Source organism: Symphalangus syndactylus, chromosome 6, assembly GCF_028878055.3.
Source record: "Symphalangus syndactylus isolate Jambi chromosome 6, NHGRI_mSymSyn1-v2.1_pri, whole genome shotgun sequence".
In the NCBI taxonomy this organism is placed as follows: domain Eukaryota; kingdom Metazoa; phylum Chordata; class Mammalia; order Primates; family Hylobatidae; genus Symphalangus; species Symphalangus syndactylus.
In genome coordinates this window covers 22,605,656-22,622,077 of record NC_072428.2, presented here as the reverse complement: position 1 = coordinate 22,622,077, position 16,422 = coordinate 22,605,656, and the positions used below count along the sequence as shown (strand labels likewise).

The window sequence follows — 16,422 nt, the reverse complement described above, 5'->3', positions numbered from 1 at the left end:
CCCCTCCTGCTTCCAGTGTCAAGTGTGTCCTGTGACTTGAGCTCCTTCCTCATGCCAGGCCATGTCCTTCTCTCCCCACGTCCTCTGCAGGTGCCCCTCCCAGGGTACATCGAGGCCTACCCCCGATCACGGTACCCACAGAGCTCTCCCTCCAGGCTTCCTCGCCAGTACAGCCAGCCAGCCAACCTGCACCCCAGCCTGGAGCAGGCCCCGGCGCCCTCCACAGCGGCCTCGCAGCAGAGCCTGGCAGAAAACGACCCGTCTGACGCTCCCCTGACCAACATCTCCACTGCGGCCCTCGTGAAGGCCATCCGGGAGGAGGTGGCCAAGCTGGCCAAAAAACAGACAGACATGTTTGAGTTCCAGGTCTAACGCCTTAGCCCCGTGGGACTCTGGACTTCCGAACTCTGAGGACACAGCCTTTGGGTTTCCCATGCCTACGTGTTAGGACTTTGAGACATAGCAATGGGTGAGTCTTTCTCACCCTCCATTTCTGAAAAGGTGAACTATGGGGCTTCTGGGAACAGGAAACTCTTGAACGACTAGATTCTTGGCTCATCCAACTGATTGTGGGTCAAGAAGTCCCTGCTTGGGGCCTTATGTTTGATATTCTCTCATGTCAAATGTTTGAACTGTGGGCATATTCCCTATGGAAGCTTAGTCACGAGAGGCACTAGCTAATCTACAGATTCCTATCCAATGCCACATTTTAATAAATCACCGGAAGCGGGAGAATGTAGCTCTTATCTTCGGTGACCTCTGCATGTTAACTCTGTTTCTGTGTTAAAGGCAATGCAGGAGTGTGGATTAAGCACCAGACTGTATTCTCATTCAACCATGACCGTGCGCATTAAAATCAGTTTGTAAGGGAGACACTGACTCCAGCCAAGAAACCTGAGCCCCTTTTTTTTAGGTTCATATTCAAAGTCAAATGCACTGGATGAAAGGCAGTACCAATGGCTGTGCCTATAAATAGACCTGATTCTTTGTTTCCCTCCTCAATTAAACAAAGGCCAAGAAAGAGAGAAGATGAGAGGGAATGGTGGATTTGTGCTGACAGATTTTTCAAAAGGTGTTGCCATTTTGGAAATAAAAGTCCCCTGCAAGTTAGGATCTAACTGAAAGAGAATCGGTGCTAAGAGCTTTTAGGATGCTACAAAAGAAATGCAGTTATCTGTGAAGGATTTTCTTTGCCCTGCTTTGAAGGTGGCCTGAGAATGGAGCTTCTCTTTTTCTTGGGATAATAGATACATCAACTTTTACAAGAACATCTCTGTCTCTTCAACAATGATGTCCAGTGTGTGCTGCTGAGTGGTACAAAAGGAAATGGTACTTGATTCCTGTTAGAAACAGGAGTGTGGTAGAACCACAGTCTTCCCAGGCCGCAGCCTCTGTTTATAGAAGCTTCTGAATGTAGAAAAGCTGTTGAATTTCATTGAAACGTAAATAACCTTTTAAAAAACGTATGGAGTTAGCCAGTGCCCCCTAGTTAATGGATATAGGAAGACATTTGCTGAAATGGTAGGGTGGCCACTTTGTGACCATGATGTTGCAGGTCGCCCTCCCTGGCATGGCGAGTTGGCTTCCAGAGCTGTGGGTAGAGGACATCGCCTCACAGCACTGAGGCACCAGCCACTGCCTACCCATCAATGCAAGCAAAACAGCTACTGACTTTGTGTAGCAGGTAGATTGGGGACTCTGGTTCCCTCGCCAAGTGTGACAGCCTGTGCAGTGTTGGGGGCTTACCTGGTATCTGTTGGAGAATGAGGTCCTGTCCTGCTTTCACCCATGACCCATCTAGCTTCAGCTGTATCCATTTTCTTCTGAGCCCATCTTTCCATTGTCCTCAACGAGTTTCTTTGGTCTTTACTGAAAGAAGATGGTAGAAATTTAAAAGTTGAGAGAAGACTAGAAATGGAACTGATTAGAAGGGGAGGTTCAAACTGTGAATGCACAGACTTTTCAAAGAAGTTGTTTATATTTTCCAATGGCAAATTGCCCTTTCTGGAATGTTCAGAGATGATGTGTCATGGAACCTTCAAACGAGTCTCTTGTTCGGATGATAATAGGTAGTGTCCTTTTAGTATGCTGGTTGATCTTTCATAGTATTAGTGTTTTGTTACTTAAAAAGGAAATCAGCTATAAATAAAATGTATTTTTGTAATTCCCGTGTGTATATATGGTATATTTCTATCGATGGCCAGTCATTGTAGTCCAAAACCTAGATCAGTTTGCAAAACACTGTGGACAGTGCGAGATTTTATTGACAGGTTAACACAATGCCTACGTCTATCCACATAGGCATTCAATGCACTTGAATGAACAAAGAGCCAAAGAAACTCAGCCTTTTCATGCAAATGGTATGAGTCTGATAAAATCAGCTACATTGTCCTGCTTTATCAATAATAATATTTCATTAGTGCAATGATATCAACCAGTACTTTGTCTACTTGGTAAATGCCTGGAAATACTGTATGTGAAAATGACGTTTCAAGACCTTACTGTAATTGAAATATATGTAAATGTTTCAGAAGACAGTGTCTGGAATTTGGATGTTTCAATGACTTACAGAGACTGAGTCTACAGTTTGCAGAGCTATGGCTCCAGAGTGCTAAGAGGATGGAGTCGCAAATCACTGTGGTCTTTACAGAGTCCCAGGAAATATTGAGTGAGTCAAGTGAGACAGCTAAAAAGATAGCATGCTAAATCAGATACTGTCTTAAACTAGACACCATGGGTTCAAGAATAGTATTAATAGAGAGAGGAAAACCTTAAGGTGGAAAGAAATCAGTCTGTTCATGTTTTCCCACTCATGGGGAGACAAAGCCACCCTGGTCAGATTTTCTGTGACTGAGATGTGGTCCCTTCCCTGAAGAATCTCCTAACCTTATAGAGGTGACAGATACCTGGACAGCTGACTCTAAGAGATGGTCAAATGTGCCTCAAAGAATTGAAATAGGGTTCCCAGAGAGCCCGAGGAGGCAGCAATGAACAAACACCCTGTTCATCAGAACCCTCTAGATAGTCGCAGAAGCCACAAAGGACCTTGGTTGACCTTGGAGGAGGAAGCAGAAGTACCAAGAAGTGGAGTGACCGGCCCAGTGATTCAGTCCCAACCTCCTGGTTCACGAACCTGCTTGCTTTCCATCTCACCATGTGGCCTGCAGGCTTGTCAGTAACACATTTCTTTAACTGTGCCTAGAGGTTTAAAAACAAGATAAGGGTCACATGAAGAACTCCATAATGTTCTTGCCAAGAAAAAAGATGATTGAGTATATAACGAACTTCAGATACAGTGTATAGAGGATGATGCATTTGTGGCATAATAAATAGTTTTCAGTGCTGGTTTTGATAAGAGTTTTCTGCATTCATGAAAAAGAAATGCATTTTGGCTTTTTCCAGAGAGAGTACCATCAAGGAAACGGAGACCTCAACTGCTGTTCTAGACTGTGGGGGTGCATTCCTCTCTCAGCACCAACGATCCCAACAGGCAGGCAGGGAGGCCCTTGACTTTGTGTCACTGTGAGGCAGCAGAGTCCATGCTCTGCATCAGGGGAGGTGCAGTAAAGGTCCATTGTGTGGCTTGAGACCTATGATCTGAGGCTTGTGCATAATGAGATGGCAGCTGTTACCTACAGAGCAAGGAGTTTCCTCTTTCAGGGTAGATTATGTAAGAATCAATTCCCTGGTCCCGGGAGAAGTTTTATTGTGAGTTTGTTAATTTAAGAACTCAACAGAAGGACATGTAATGTCCGAGTAATCTTGATGGAAGAAAGGAAATAGATCTGTGATTAAAACACACACACACACACACACACACACACACACACACACACACACACACTACTTCGGAGAGAGAATGTAGAATGGAAGAGGTGAGGAATTTAACTAACAGAGATGCTTTTTCTAACAGGCAGAAATTAGAGAAATGGATCAAAAGATTTAAACATTGATTACATATAAACGAGTTTCCTTTTTTTCTACATAGCACACAGGTGCTCAACATTTAATGAATAATATAACAGATATTGTCTTAAAAGTTTGAAAACAGGATTTGTACTTAATCCTAAATTCCTCCTATCACACACCAGAAAATAATTTGGATTTTATTTACAAACTACATCCAAATACTCTTAAAGAAAGAGCGTCATTTAGCTTGGAGTAGGGACTGACTGAGGTCTAAGTGTTGGAAATTAAATTCTGCCATTTAGTCCAACCTCGAAGGTGTTCCAGGCAAGGAGCTTTGCAAGGACTGGAAACCCTTTCACACTTGGTCAAGTGCAGGCGTTGGCTGAAAGAATAGAGGGACATTTCACAAACACAGAACACAGCTTCCCTACAGGAAAGGGATGGAGCCAGCCACCTTTGCCCTTGCTCTCATGTTCTCTGTCCTCGTGGACTTTTTTCTCTGTTTCCCTCTGCCTATCTGCCTGGGTCTCTTGCTTCTCCTGGCCAACCAGCTTTCTCATTAGTGCATATGTAGCTGAAAAATCCACCCCCTCAGAACTCACTCCACACAACCTTTCCTTTTCAGTACCCACCACTCTCTGACTAGCATCTCTGTGACCCCTAAGGCAAATTTTTGAGGATCTGATTGGTTTAGTTCATCTGCCTATGGGTGAGCCACCCTGGGGTCAGGTGCCTGTCCAATCAGCTGTTACCAAGGAGGCAGGGCCGTGTCATTTAAGCATGACCCCATGGACTGACCCTTTCAGCAGGGACTTTTATTGGGGGCTGGTACCCAGAAGAAGGAGCATGAGTGGGCAAGACCTTCACAAAGAACCTACTACACACTGGAACTGACTAGTACTCCTGGGATGCCATGCCACGCAGCAGCCAGCACTCGGAGAGCAGTCCCCTGGATACTACCACAGAGAGAAAAGGGGCATCTTCACTTGCACATCAGGTGAGGGTGCACACACTTGAAACTCTGCTAGACTGGCCAGAGCTGCCCCAGCCACTTCTCACCCCACCACCAGTTATTGATACAGCCGCTGGGTCTAAGAAGCTATTTCTGAACAAGGCCCAGTTAGCACAATGTCTTGCTCAGCAGACAATAAATACTTGTAAATTGAATTGCATGATCTTAGCTCAGGTGCTATTAATGTGGCTCAGGGCCACACACTTGCATGGATGAGAAAACCAATGAGCCCCTCAACAGAGTCTTTTGAAACAAAATTGGTTTCAAGTGAAACTTACATTATTTTGGCTTTGACCTTCTGAATATAATAACTTAGTGTCCTGAGAATTGAAAGGCCTCTTGATATCTTAGGTGAACTGTTACAGAATCCTAGCCTATGGTAAATGCTAAAATGTAAGGTGTTTCTGAAAAGGAATATTTAGGAAATATAATTGTGCCACAAACACATTACTTGAGAAGATATGCAGTTGCTCTGATTCTGCAGGTTAAAAAAAAAAAAATGGGAAGTTTGTGATATGGCAGAATCTGTCTCCATTGGTCAAACCATACTTCAGTGAGAGCCATTATAAATGAAATCTAAAAATTGATCATTTTCATTCTCTGACCTTGGTCAGACTTTTGCAAATTATGGATAGAGGCCATCAACATATTTTACATAAATTACTGTGGCCTCATCTTATTTCTCCTCATTTCTTCCTTATGTTTAAACACGCCCCCATCTCACACACAAACTGAGTAGAGAAAAGATTTGTATCAAACAGAATCAGAGGCATCTGAATGGAGTGGAAATTGTGAAAAAGGTATAAATATCCTAGACCTTGATCAACTCACTTTAAACTGGTCTCTGATTCCTCAACTGTCAAATGGGTATAAGACCCTCTGTACTTCCCATGGTGATTTTGAGGAGCACATGCATAATGTATCTGAAAATGGTTTGACAAGCACTTGAAGGCATTCTTACTAAATTATTTTGTAATTCAGTTTTATCCAGGAAAATATTTTAGCTCCTCCTATCTGCTGAATTAATTTATACAGTCACATGTTCCATGACACAATGTTTTGCCAAGGAAAAATAAATTCCTAAATTTGAAATTGCCCACAAGATCTAGCCTCATCTGGAGTTGCTGTTATTGTCATTGTTGTCTATGATTTGGAGGATATGTAAGTACTTGTACATGTGCTTTAACTCTGGGTGAAAACCCCGACCAGTGAGTCTTTAAAACCATATTAGACACATTGGGCAAAGTACTGAGCAGAAGCTTTGAATGTAGCTGTTGTTATTTTAATGCTTTGCTTTCTAATGAACTTTGTACGTCCTTAGCCTCTGCCGGGAACAGAGTGTTCATATGCTGTTAGGATTTTTTATTGTAAAATAAAATGACAAAGGCTTTCATACCCCAAAACCTGCCTGTTTGTCATTCTACCTCCTGCAGATGGTGAGATGGAATCCCTTTCACAAGCCAGTCACAAAACAGTGCCTGTTGGGGGTTGCTAAAGAACCATTCCAGTCCTGGAGGACCCAGTGTGGTCTCAGGAGCCATCCCAGCTTGGGTGATGAGCTCATGGGCCAAAAAAATGCTCACCCCTGGCCATCCACAGGCCTCAGAGAAGCAGTTTCAGCCTACCCATGACTTAGCAGCTAAAGAAAGATGTATTCCTGGGGCCAACGGGACCCAAGGGAGAAGAAGCCAATGTCCGCTTAGGTGCCCTTCTCAGAGCATAAGGAAGTCTCATCCAGGTCAGTGGCTCCCAAGGAGTCCAAGAATGACAGTGGTATGGGACATCGGCTCCCCAGACCACCCATCTGTTCTACCCTATGTGAGTCCCAGCAGTCCTGATGCCTGCCTTATGTTCAGCCCTATCCAGAGAACATATGTGGTGCCGCCTGCTCTGCCCTCTGGCTTCTGCCTATTGGACAGGAGAGACATCGACCCAGGAGCCACAAGCTCACAGGCTGACCAGCCACAAAAATGTGGCTCAGCACATGGGCTAGGCCAACTGGATTCTCTCTCTAGGAAATACCAAGAGACAGAGTCTGTTATCAGTAGATGTTGAACTTGGGTGGTCAAGACTCAGAGAGGCCATCATGGACCATATTCAAAGCAAAGTTCTTAGAAGGCAGAATATTGAGTAAGAAGTGGCCTTGAGGCCAAGGAGATTTCAAAGGTAAGAAAGCTTGTCTCTTGTAATGAAAACAGACAAACCAACGAATTTCTGAGGCATCCCTGTGCCCTGGTGGTCAGTCACAACCCTGGGACTTTTATGGATCCATTGAGCTTGGGCAGCAAGATGGCGCTGCTTCTCACTGAAGCCTAATTTGCTCCAGTTCTCTGCATGTACTTAGAAAGTACTTAAGAGACTGGAGGAGCAGTTTTTTTACTCCACTCTCTGCTTCTCTGTAAAGAGGGCTCAAATATGCACAAAAGACATTTCCAAAGCCACTATCTTGCTACAGTGAGAAATAAACTTGGAGCCCCTTATAAAATGCTTTTTGTGAGGCTCACCATGGGGTGAAGGCCATTGCAGAGAATAGTACAAGTAGGTCCAAGAACTGATGGGTTCCCTGCTCTTCCATTTTTTTTCCTTCCTCCTGGACCCTGGTTGCTCTTGGCTTTCAAGGCAAATGAAATAAGTAAAAGGAAATGGTGGTGCCTACATCAGTACCAGGAGTAGGAGGCAGACACAGGCACAGGAAGCTGGAAAAGGCATATTGCAAACCCAGCTTTGCCTTGCTGAGTCTCCATCATAAATAGGAGAACATACTTCTTCCAAAGCACATTCTGTAGACTTCCAAGTAAATGTCATGCATCCAACTCATGAGCTCTGCTGGCCACTAGAAACCAGAAAGAATGTGCCTACGAAGGAGTGTGGAACCAAGTAATGGAAACATCGTTGAGGGTCAACCACTGGTAAAATGTACACGGATGAGTAGTAGGTGCTACAGACTGCATGTTTGTGTCACCCCCACTCCCCAGTTCATGTCTTAAAACCTAATCCCCATTGTGAAGGTATCTGGAGGTGGGGCCTTTGGGAGGTGATTAGGTCATGAACCTTCATTAATGAGATTAGTGCTGTTATATGTAATAAAGGCCCCAAAGAGACCCCTCATCTCTTCTGCCATCTGTGAACCAGGAAGTGGGTCCTCACAAACACCAAATCTGCTGGTAGCTTGAATTTGGAGTTCCCAGATTAGAACTGTGAGAAATAAGTTACCATCCAGTTTATGGTATTTTGTTACAGCAGCCTGAACAGACTAAGTAAGAAACAATTGCTTTGAGTCTCTCTGTAACCACTTGGAGGTATGGTTATGATCAACACTGGCTTGCACAGTTCGGCACTTCATTTTTAACATTTCAGTGTTAATATTTGCACATGCACAAATTCACATTTGGGGAGAGGTCATGGGACTCATTGGAATTGAAATAAAGTCTCATTAGCATAACAGTTTCACCACCAACCTGTCCTCCAAGCCCCTGGACTCTGATGAGCCTTCACTCAACATATACGAGAGCTTGCTTTTCCCTTTGGTGCCCACTTCATCACTCAGCTCCTCAGTCCTGGTGGGAGAGGCCTTTGAGAGACCTACAGGGCCTATGAAAGCCACACCCCTTGAGGCTGTATCCCCATTATGTCAACACAATCTAATGAAAAATCAGGCAACCATACAAACAAATGGAAAAACATTCCATGCTCATGAGTTGGAAGAATCAATATTGTGAAAATGGCCATACTGCCCAAGGTAATTTATAGATTCAATGCCATCCCCATCAAGCTACCAATGACTTTCTTCACAGAATTGGAAAAAACTACTTTAAAGTTCATATGGAACCAAAAAAGAGCCCACATCACCAAGTCAATCCTAAGCCAAAAGAACAAAGCTGGAGGCATCACGCTACCTGACTTCAAACTATACTACAAGGCTACAGTAACCAAAACAGCATGGTACTGGTACCACAACAGAGACATAGATCAATGGAACGGAACAGAGCCCTCAGAAATAATGCTGCATATCTACAACTATCTGATCTTTGACAAACCTGATAAAAACAAGCAATGGGGAAAGGATTCCCTATTTAATAAATGGTGCTGGGAAAACTGGCTAGCCATATGTAGAAAGCTGAAACTGGATCCCTTCCTTACACCTTATACAAAAATTAATTCAAGATGGATTAAAGACTTACATGTTAGACCTAAAACCATAAAAACCCCAGAAGAAAACCTAGGCAATACCATTCAGGACATAGGCATGGGCAAGGACTTCATGTCTAAAACACCAAAAGCAATGGCAACAAAAGCCAAAATTGACAAATGGGATCTAATTAAACTAAAGAGCTTCTGCACAGCAAAAGAAACTACCATCAGAGTGAACAGGCAACCTACAGAATGGGAGAAAATTTTTGCAACCTACTCATCTGACAAAGGGCTAATATCCAGAATCTACAATGAACTCAAACAAATTTACAAGAAAAAAACAAACAACCCCATCAACAAGTGGGCAAAGGACATGAACAGACACTTCTCAAAAGACATTTATGCAGCCAACAGACACATGAAAAAATGCTCATCATCACTGGCCATCAGAGAAATGCAAATCAAAACCACAATGAGATACCATCTCACACCAGTTAGAATGGCCATCATTAAAAAGTCAGGAAACAACAGGTGCTGGAGAGGATGTGGAGAAATAGGAACACTTTTACACTGTTGGTGGGACTGTAAACTAGTTCAACCATTGTGGAAGTCAGTATGGCGATTCCTCAGGGATCTAGAACTAGAAATACCATTTGACCCAGCCATCCCATTACTGGGTATATACCCAAAGGACTATAAATCATGCTGCTATAAAGACACATGCACATGTATGTTTATTGCGGCACTATTCCCAATAGCAAAGACTTGGAACCAACCCAAATGTCCAACAACGATAGACTGGATTAAGAAAATGTGGCACATATACACCATGGAATACTATGCAGCCATAAAAAATGATGAGTTCATGTCCTTTGTAGGGACATGGATGAAACTGGAAAACATCATTCTCAGTAAACTATCGCAAGGACAAAAAACCAAACACCGCATGTTCTCACTCATAGGTGGGAATTGAACAATGAGAACTCATGGACACAGGAAGGGGAACATCACACTCCGGGGACTATTGTGGGGTGGGGGGAGGGGGGAGGGACAGCATTAGGAGATATACCTAATGCTAAATGACGAGTTAATGGGTGCAGCAAACCAACATGGCACATGGATACATATGTAACAAACCTGCATATTGTGCACATGTACCCTAAAACCTAAAGTATAATAAAAAAAAAAAATCAGGCAACCACCAGATGCCTTGCCTAGGGAACCTTTGAGAGCAGCTGGATTTGGGGCACAGGATCTACCAATAGGCTGGATGTTGCACTGGATTTCTCATGGTTTATCCTACTCTGCTGGGATTGGGAGACAAAGCCAGGGGCTGATTGCATGCCCCTTGGGATGTCCATTTTTTAGGTCGTTTTAGCAGCATCAAGAGAGGTTCTGGACAGTCTTACAACTAGGAAAACAAAGGGCCAGATTGCCCAAGTTGCTTCATGTATTAATGTTCAGGGGCTTCGGGAACTAGAAGTTTGCTTCTCTGTGAGATTTTATCCCTAAAACTGGTTGATCCTGAACACACTTTGTGTGCCACATGACCAACTCTTTTAGAATGGGTCCGGGTAAAAGAGAACCAAAGGCTGAGACCAGAAACCAGATGCCACAACTGAGAAGGCATTAGCCCTGGAGAAGCGGGCATGCATATCTGGGTACAGTTTTATCCTGTTTTTTATTATTTCCATAGGTTTTTGGGGAACAGATGGTATTTGGTTACATAAGTTCTTTAGTGGTTTGTGAGATTTTTGTGCACCTATCATCCCAGCAGTATACACTGAACCCAATTTGTAGCCTTTTATCCCTCACCCCCTTCCCACTCTTTCCTCATGAGTCCCTGAAGTCTATTGTGTCATCCTTATGCCTTTGCATTCTCATAGCTTAGCTCCCACTTATGAGTGAGAACATACAATGTTTGGTTTTTCATTCCTGAGCTACTTCACTTAGAATAATAGTCTCCAATCCCATCTTGTTTGCTGCAAATGCCATTAATTCATTGCTTTTTATGGCTGAGTAGTATTCCATTGTACATATATACCACAATTTCTTTATCCACTCATCAATTGATGGGCAATTTGGGCTAGTTCCATATTTTTGTAATTACAAATTGTGCTGCTATAAACATGTGGTGCAATTATCTTTTTTGTATAATGACTTCTTTTCTTCTGGGTAGATATCCAGTAGTGGATCAAATGGTAGTTTTGCTTTTAGGTCTTTAAAGAATCTCCAGACTGTTTTCCATAGTGGTTGTACTAGTTTACATTCCTACCAGCAGTGTAGAAGTGTTCCCTTGTCAGCACATCCATGCCAACATCTGTTTTTTTTTTTTTTTTATAATGGTCATTCTTGAGGGAGTAAGGTGGTATCACATTGTGGTTTTGATTTGCATTTCTGTGATCATTAGTTATGTTGAGCATTTTTTCATATGTTCGGTGGCCATTTGTATATCTTCTTTTGAGAATTGTCTATTCATGTTCTTAGCCCACTTTTTGATGGGATTGTTTATTTCTTGCTAATTTGTTAGAGTTCCTTGTAGATTCTGGATATTACTCCTTTGTCAGGTGTATAGATTGTGAAGATTTTCCCCCACTCTGTGGGTTGTCTGTTTACTCTGCTGACTGTTCCTTTTGCCATGCCAAAGCTCTTTAGTTTAATTAAGTCCCAGGTATGTATCTTTGTTTTTGTTGCATTTGCTTTTGGGTTCTTGGTCATGAAACCTTTGCCTAAGCCAATGACTAGAAGGGTTTTTCCAATGTTATCGTCTAGAATTTTTATAGTTTTAGGTCTTAGATTTAAGTCCTTGATCCATCTGGTGTTGACTTTTGTACAAGGTGAGAGATGAGGATCCAGTTTCATTCTCCTACATTTGGCTTGCCAGTTATCCCGGCACCATTTGTTGAATAGGGTGTCCTTTCCCCACTTTATGCTTATTCTTGCTTTGGCTAGGCAGACTCTTTTCAGTTCCATGTGAATTTTAGGACTGTTTTTTCTAGTTCTGTGAAGAATGATGATGGTATTTTGATGGGAATTGCATTGAATTTATAGATTGCTTTTGGCAATATGACTATTTTCACAATATTAATTCCACCCATCCATGAGCATGACATGTGTTTCCATTTGTTTGTGTCTATGATTTCTTTCAGCAGTGTTTTGTAGTTGTCCTTGTAGAGGTCTTTCACCTCCTTGGTTAGATATATTCCTAAGTATTTTATTTGTAAAAAGAAAAGCTTATTGTAAAAAAAAAAGTTGAGTTCTTCATTTGATTCTTAGCTTGATCACTGTTGGTGTATAGCAGAGCTACTGACTTGTGTACATTAAGTTTGTATCCTGAAACTTTGCTGAATTCATTAATCAGTTCTAGGAGCTTTTTTGGAGGAGTCTTTAGGGTTTTCTAGGTATACAATCATACCATCAGCAAACAGCAACAGTTTGACTTCCTCTTTAGTGATTTGGATGCCCTTTATTTTTTTCTCTTGCCTGATTGCTCTGGCTAGGACTTCCAGTACTACGTTGAATAGAAGTGGTGAGAGTGGGCATCCTTGTCTTGTTCCAGTTCTCAGAGGGAATGCTTTCAACTCTTCCCAGTTCAGTATTATGTTGGCTGTGGGTTTATGATAGATGGCTTTTATTACATTGAGGTATGTCCCTTGTATGCCGATTTTGCTGAGAGTTGTAATTATAAAAGCGATGCTGGATTTTGTCAAATGCTTTTTCTGCGTCTATTGAGACGATCATGTGATTTTTGTTTTTAATTCTGTTTAAGTAGTGTATCATATTTATTGACTTGCATATGTTAAACTATCCCTACATCCCTAGTATGAAACCTACTTGATAATGGTGTATTATCCTTTTTGATATGCTGTTGAATTTGGTTAGCTAGTATTTTGGTGGGGATTTTTGCATCTATGTTCAACAGGAATATTGGTCTGTAATTTTCTTTTTTTGTTATGTCCTTTTCCAGTTTTGGTGTTAGGGTGATACTAGCTTCATAGAATGATTTACGGAGGATTCCCTCTTTCTCTATCTTATGGAATAGTGTCAATAGGATGGGTACCAATTCTTCTTTGAAAGTCTGGTTTCAGCTGAGAATCTGTCTGGTCCTGCACTTTTTCTGTTGGTATTTTTTTAAATTACCGTTTCATTTCATTTTCACTGTTTGTTATGGGTCTCTTCAGGGTTTCTAATTCTTCCTGATTTAAGCTAAGAGAATTGCATCTTTGCAGGAATTTATGCATCTCCTCTAGGTTTCATGGTTTATGTTCATAAAGGTGTTCATAGTAGCCTTGAATGATCTTTTGTATTTCTGTGGTGTTGGTTGTAATAGCTCCCATTTTGTTTCTAATTGAGCTTATTTGGATCTTCTCTCTTCTTAGTTAATCTTGCTATTGGTCTATCAATTTTATTTATCTTTTCAAAGAACCAGCTTTTTGTTTCATTTATCTTTTGTATTGTTTTTCTTGTTTCAATTTCATTTAGTTCTGCTCTGATCTTTGTTATTTCTTTTCCTCTGCTGGGTTTGGGTTTGGATTGTTCTTGTTTCTCCAGTTCCATGAGGTGTGACCTTAAACTGTCTGTTTGTGCTCTTTCAGACTTTTTGATGTAGGCATTTAATGCTATGAATTTTCCTCTTAGCACCACTTTTGCTGTGTCTCAAAAGTTTTGATAGGTTGTGTCACTATTATTGTTCAGTTCAAAGAATTTTTTAATTTCCGTCTTGATTTCATTGTTGACCCAATGATCATTCAAGAGCAGGTTATTTAATTTCCATGTATATATGGTTTTAAGGATTCCATCTGGAGTTGATTTCCAATTTTATTCCACTGTGGTCTGAGAGAGTACTTGATGTAATTTCAGTTTTCTTAAATTTATTGAGACTTGTTTTGTGACCTATCATGTGGTCTATCTTGGAGAACATTCCATGCACTGATGAATAGAATGTATATTCTGCAGTTGTTGGGTAAAATGTTCTTAAATATTTGTCAAGTTCATTTGTTCCAGGGTATTGTTTAAATCCATTGTTTCTTTGTTGATGTTCTGTCTTGAAGACCTGTCTAGTGCTGTCAGCGGAGTATTGAAGTCCCCCAGTATTATTGTGTTGCTGTCTATCTCATTTCTTAGGTCCAGTAGTAATTGTTTTATAAATTTGGGAGCTCCAATGTTAGGTGCGTATATATTTAGGATTGTGATATTTTCCTGTTGGACAAAGCCTTTTATCATTATATAATATCCTGCTTTGTCTTTTTAAACTGCTGTTGCTTTAAAGTTTGTTTTGTCTGATGTAAGAATAGCTACTCCTGCTCGCTTTGGTGTCCATTTGTATGGAATGTCTTTTTCCACGTCTACCTTAAGTTTATGTGAGTCTTTATGTGTCAGGTGAGTCTCTTGAAGGCAGCAGATACTTGGCTGGCAAATTCGTGTCCATTCCGTGATTCTGTATCTTCTAAGTGGATTTAGGCCATTTGCATTCAATGTTAGTATTGAAATGTGAGGTACTATTCGATTCATCCTGCTATTTGTTGCCTGTATACCTTGGGTTTTTTAAAAAATTTTTTATAGGTCCTGTGAGATTTATGCTTTAAAGAGGTTCTGTTTTGATGTGTTTCTGGGATGTGTTTCAAGATTTAGAGCTCCTTTTAGTAGTTCTTGTAGTGGTGGTTTGGTAGTGGCAAATTCTCTTAGCATTTGTTTGTCTGAAAAAGACTATTTTTCCTTCATTTATGAAGCTTAGTTTCACTGCATACAAAATTTTTGGCTATCTACAGAGGCTGAAGATAGGGCCCCAATCCCTTCTAGCTTGTAGGGTTTCTGCTGACAAATTTGCTGTTAATCTGATAGGTTTTCCTTATAGGTTACCTGGTGCTTTTGCCTCACAGCTCTTAAGATTCTTTCCTTTATCTTGACTTTAGATAACCTGATGACAATGTGCCTAGGTGATGATCTTTGCAGTAAATTTCCCAGGTGTTCTTTGAGCTTCTTGTATTTGGATGTCTAGGTCTCTAAGCAAGGCTGGGGAAGTTTTCCTCGATTATTCCCCCAAATGTGTTTTCCAAACTTTTAGATTTCTCTTTCTTCCTTAGGAATGCCAATTAGTCCTAGGTTTGGTCATTTAGCATAATCCCAAACTTCTTGGAGGCTTTGTTCATGTTTTAAAAATTCTTTTGTCTTTGTTGGATTGGGTTAAATCAAAAACCTTGTCTTCAAGTGTGAAGTTCTTTCTGCTGCTTGTTCGATTCTATTGCTGAGATTTTCCGGTACATTTTGCATTTCTCTAAGTGTCTCCTTTATTTCTTGAAGTTGTGATTGTTTTTTATTTATGCTATTTCACTGAAGATTTCTTCCCTCATATCTTGTATCATTTTTTTTATTTCCTTAAATTGGACTTCACCTTTCTCTGGTGCCTCCTTGATTAGTTTAATAATCAACCTTCTAAATTCTTTTTTAGGTAAATCAGGGATTTCTTCTTGATTTGGATCCATTGCAGGTGAGCTAGTGTGACTTTTTGGGGGTGTTAAAGAACCTTGTTTTGTCATGTTATCAGTATTTTTTTCCGGGTTCCTTCTCATTTGGGTAGGCTATGTCAGAGGGAAGATCTGGGGCTCAAGGCTGCCATGCAGATTCTTTTGTCCTATGAGGTGTTCCCTTGATGTGGTACTCTCCCCCTTTTCCTAGAGATGTGGCTTCCTGAGAGCTGAACTGTAATGATTATTTCTCTTCAGTATCTAGCCACCCAGCAGGACTACCAGGCCCCGGGCTGGTAATGGGGGATGTTTGCACAGAATCCTGTGATGTGAACCATCTTCAGGTCTCTCCATTGTGGATACCAGCACTTGTTCCAGTGGAGGTGGCAGAGGGGGTGAAATGGACTCTGTGAGGGTTCTTAGCTTTGGTGGTTTAATGCACTAGTTTTGTGCTGGTTGGCCTCCTCCCAGGAAGTGGCGTTTTCAAGAGAGCATCAGCTCTCTTGTGGTAGTAGAGGGAGGATCAAGCAGTGGGCAGGGCCCTAGAACTCCTAAAAGAATATGCCCTTTCTCTTCAGCTACCAGGGTGGGTAGCAAAGGACCATCAGGTGAGGGCAGGGCTAGGCATGTCTGAGCTCACTCTCCTTGGGTGGGGCTTGCTGCCACTCCTGTGGGGGATGGAGGTGTGGTTCCCCTGTCAATGGAGTTATGCTCCCAGGAGGATTATGGCTCCCTCTGCTGTGTCAGGCAGGTTGTCAGGGAAGTGGGAGAAAGCCAGCAGTTACAGGCCTCACCTAGCTCCTACGCAACCCAAAAAGCCAGTCTCACTCCCACTGTGCACTCCCCCAACGGCACCGAATTTGTTTCCAGGCAGTGGATGAGCAAGGCTGAGAACTTGCTCCAGGC

The 16,422-nt window shown here is 41.8% G+C and overlaps 1 protein-coding gene across 6 annotated transcripts in view; it reads left to right on the top strand.

Moving 5' to 3' along the window:
- Positions 1-6,324, top strand: part of KIAA1549L (KIAA1549 like) — a 315,005-nt gene extending 308,681 nt beyond the window's left edge. For all 6 annotated transcript variants that reach the window (XM_055281967.2, XM_055281966.2, XM_055281965.2 and 3 more), the window contains one exon: positions 91-6,324. In XM_055281967.2, coding sequence (XP_055137942.1) covers positions 91-372 — 282 coding nt within the window. In that variant the 3' untranslated portion in view covers positions 373-6,324. The remainder of the gene's footprint in view (positions 1-90) is intronic.
- Positions 6,325-16,422: the final 10,098 nt, after the last annotated feature.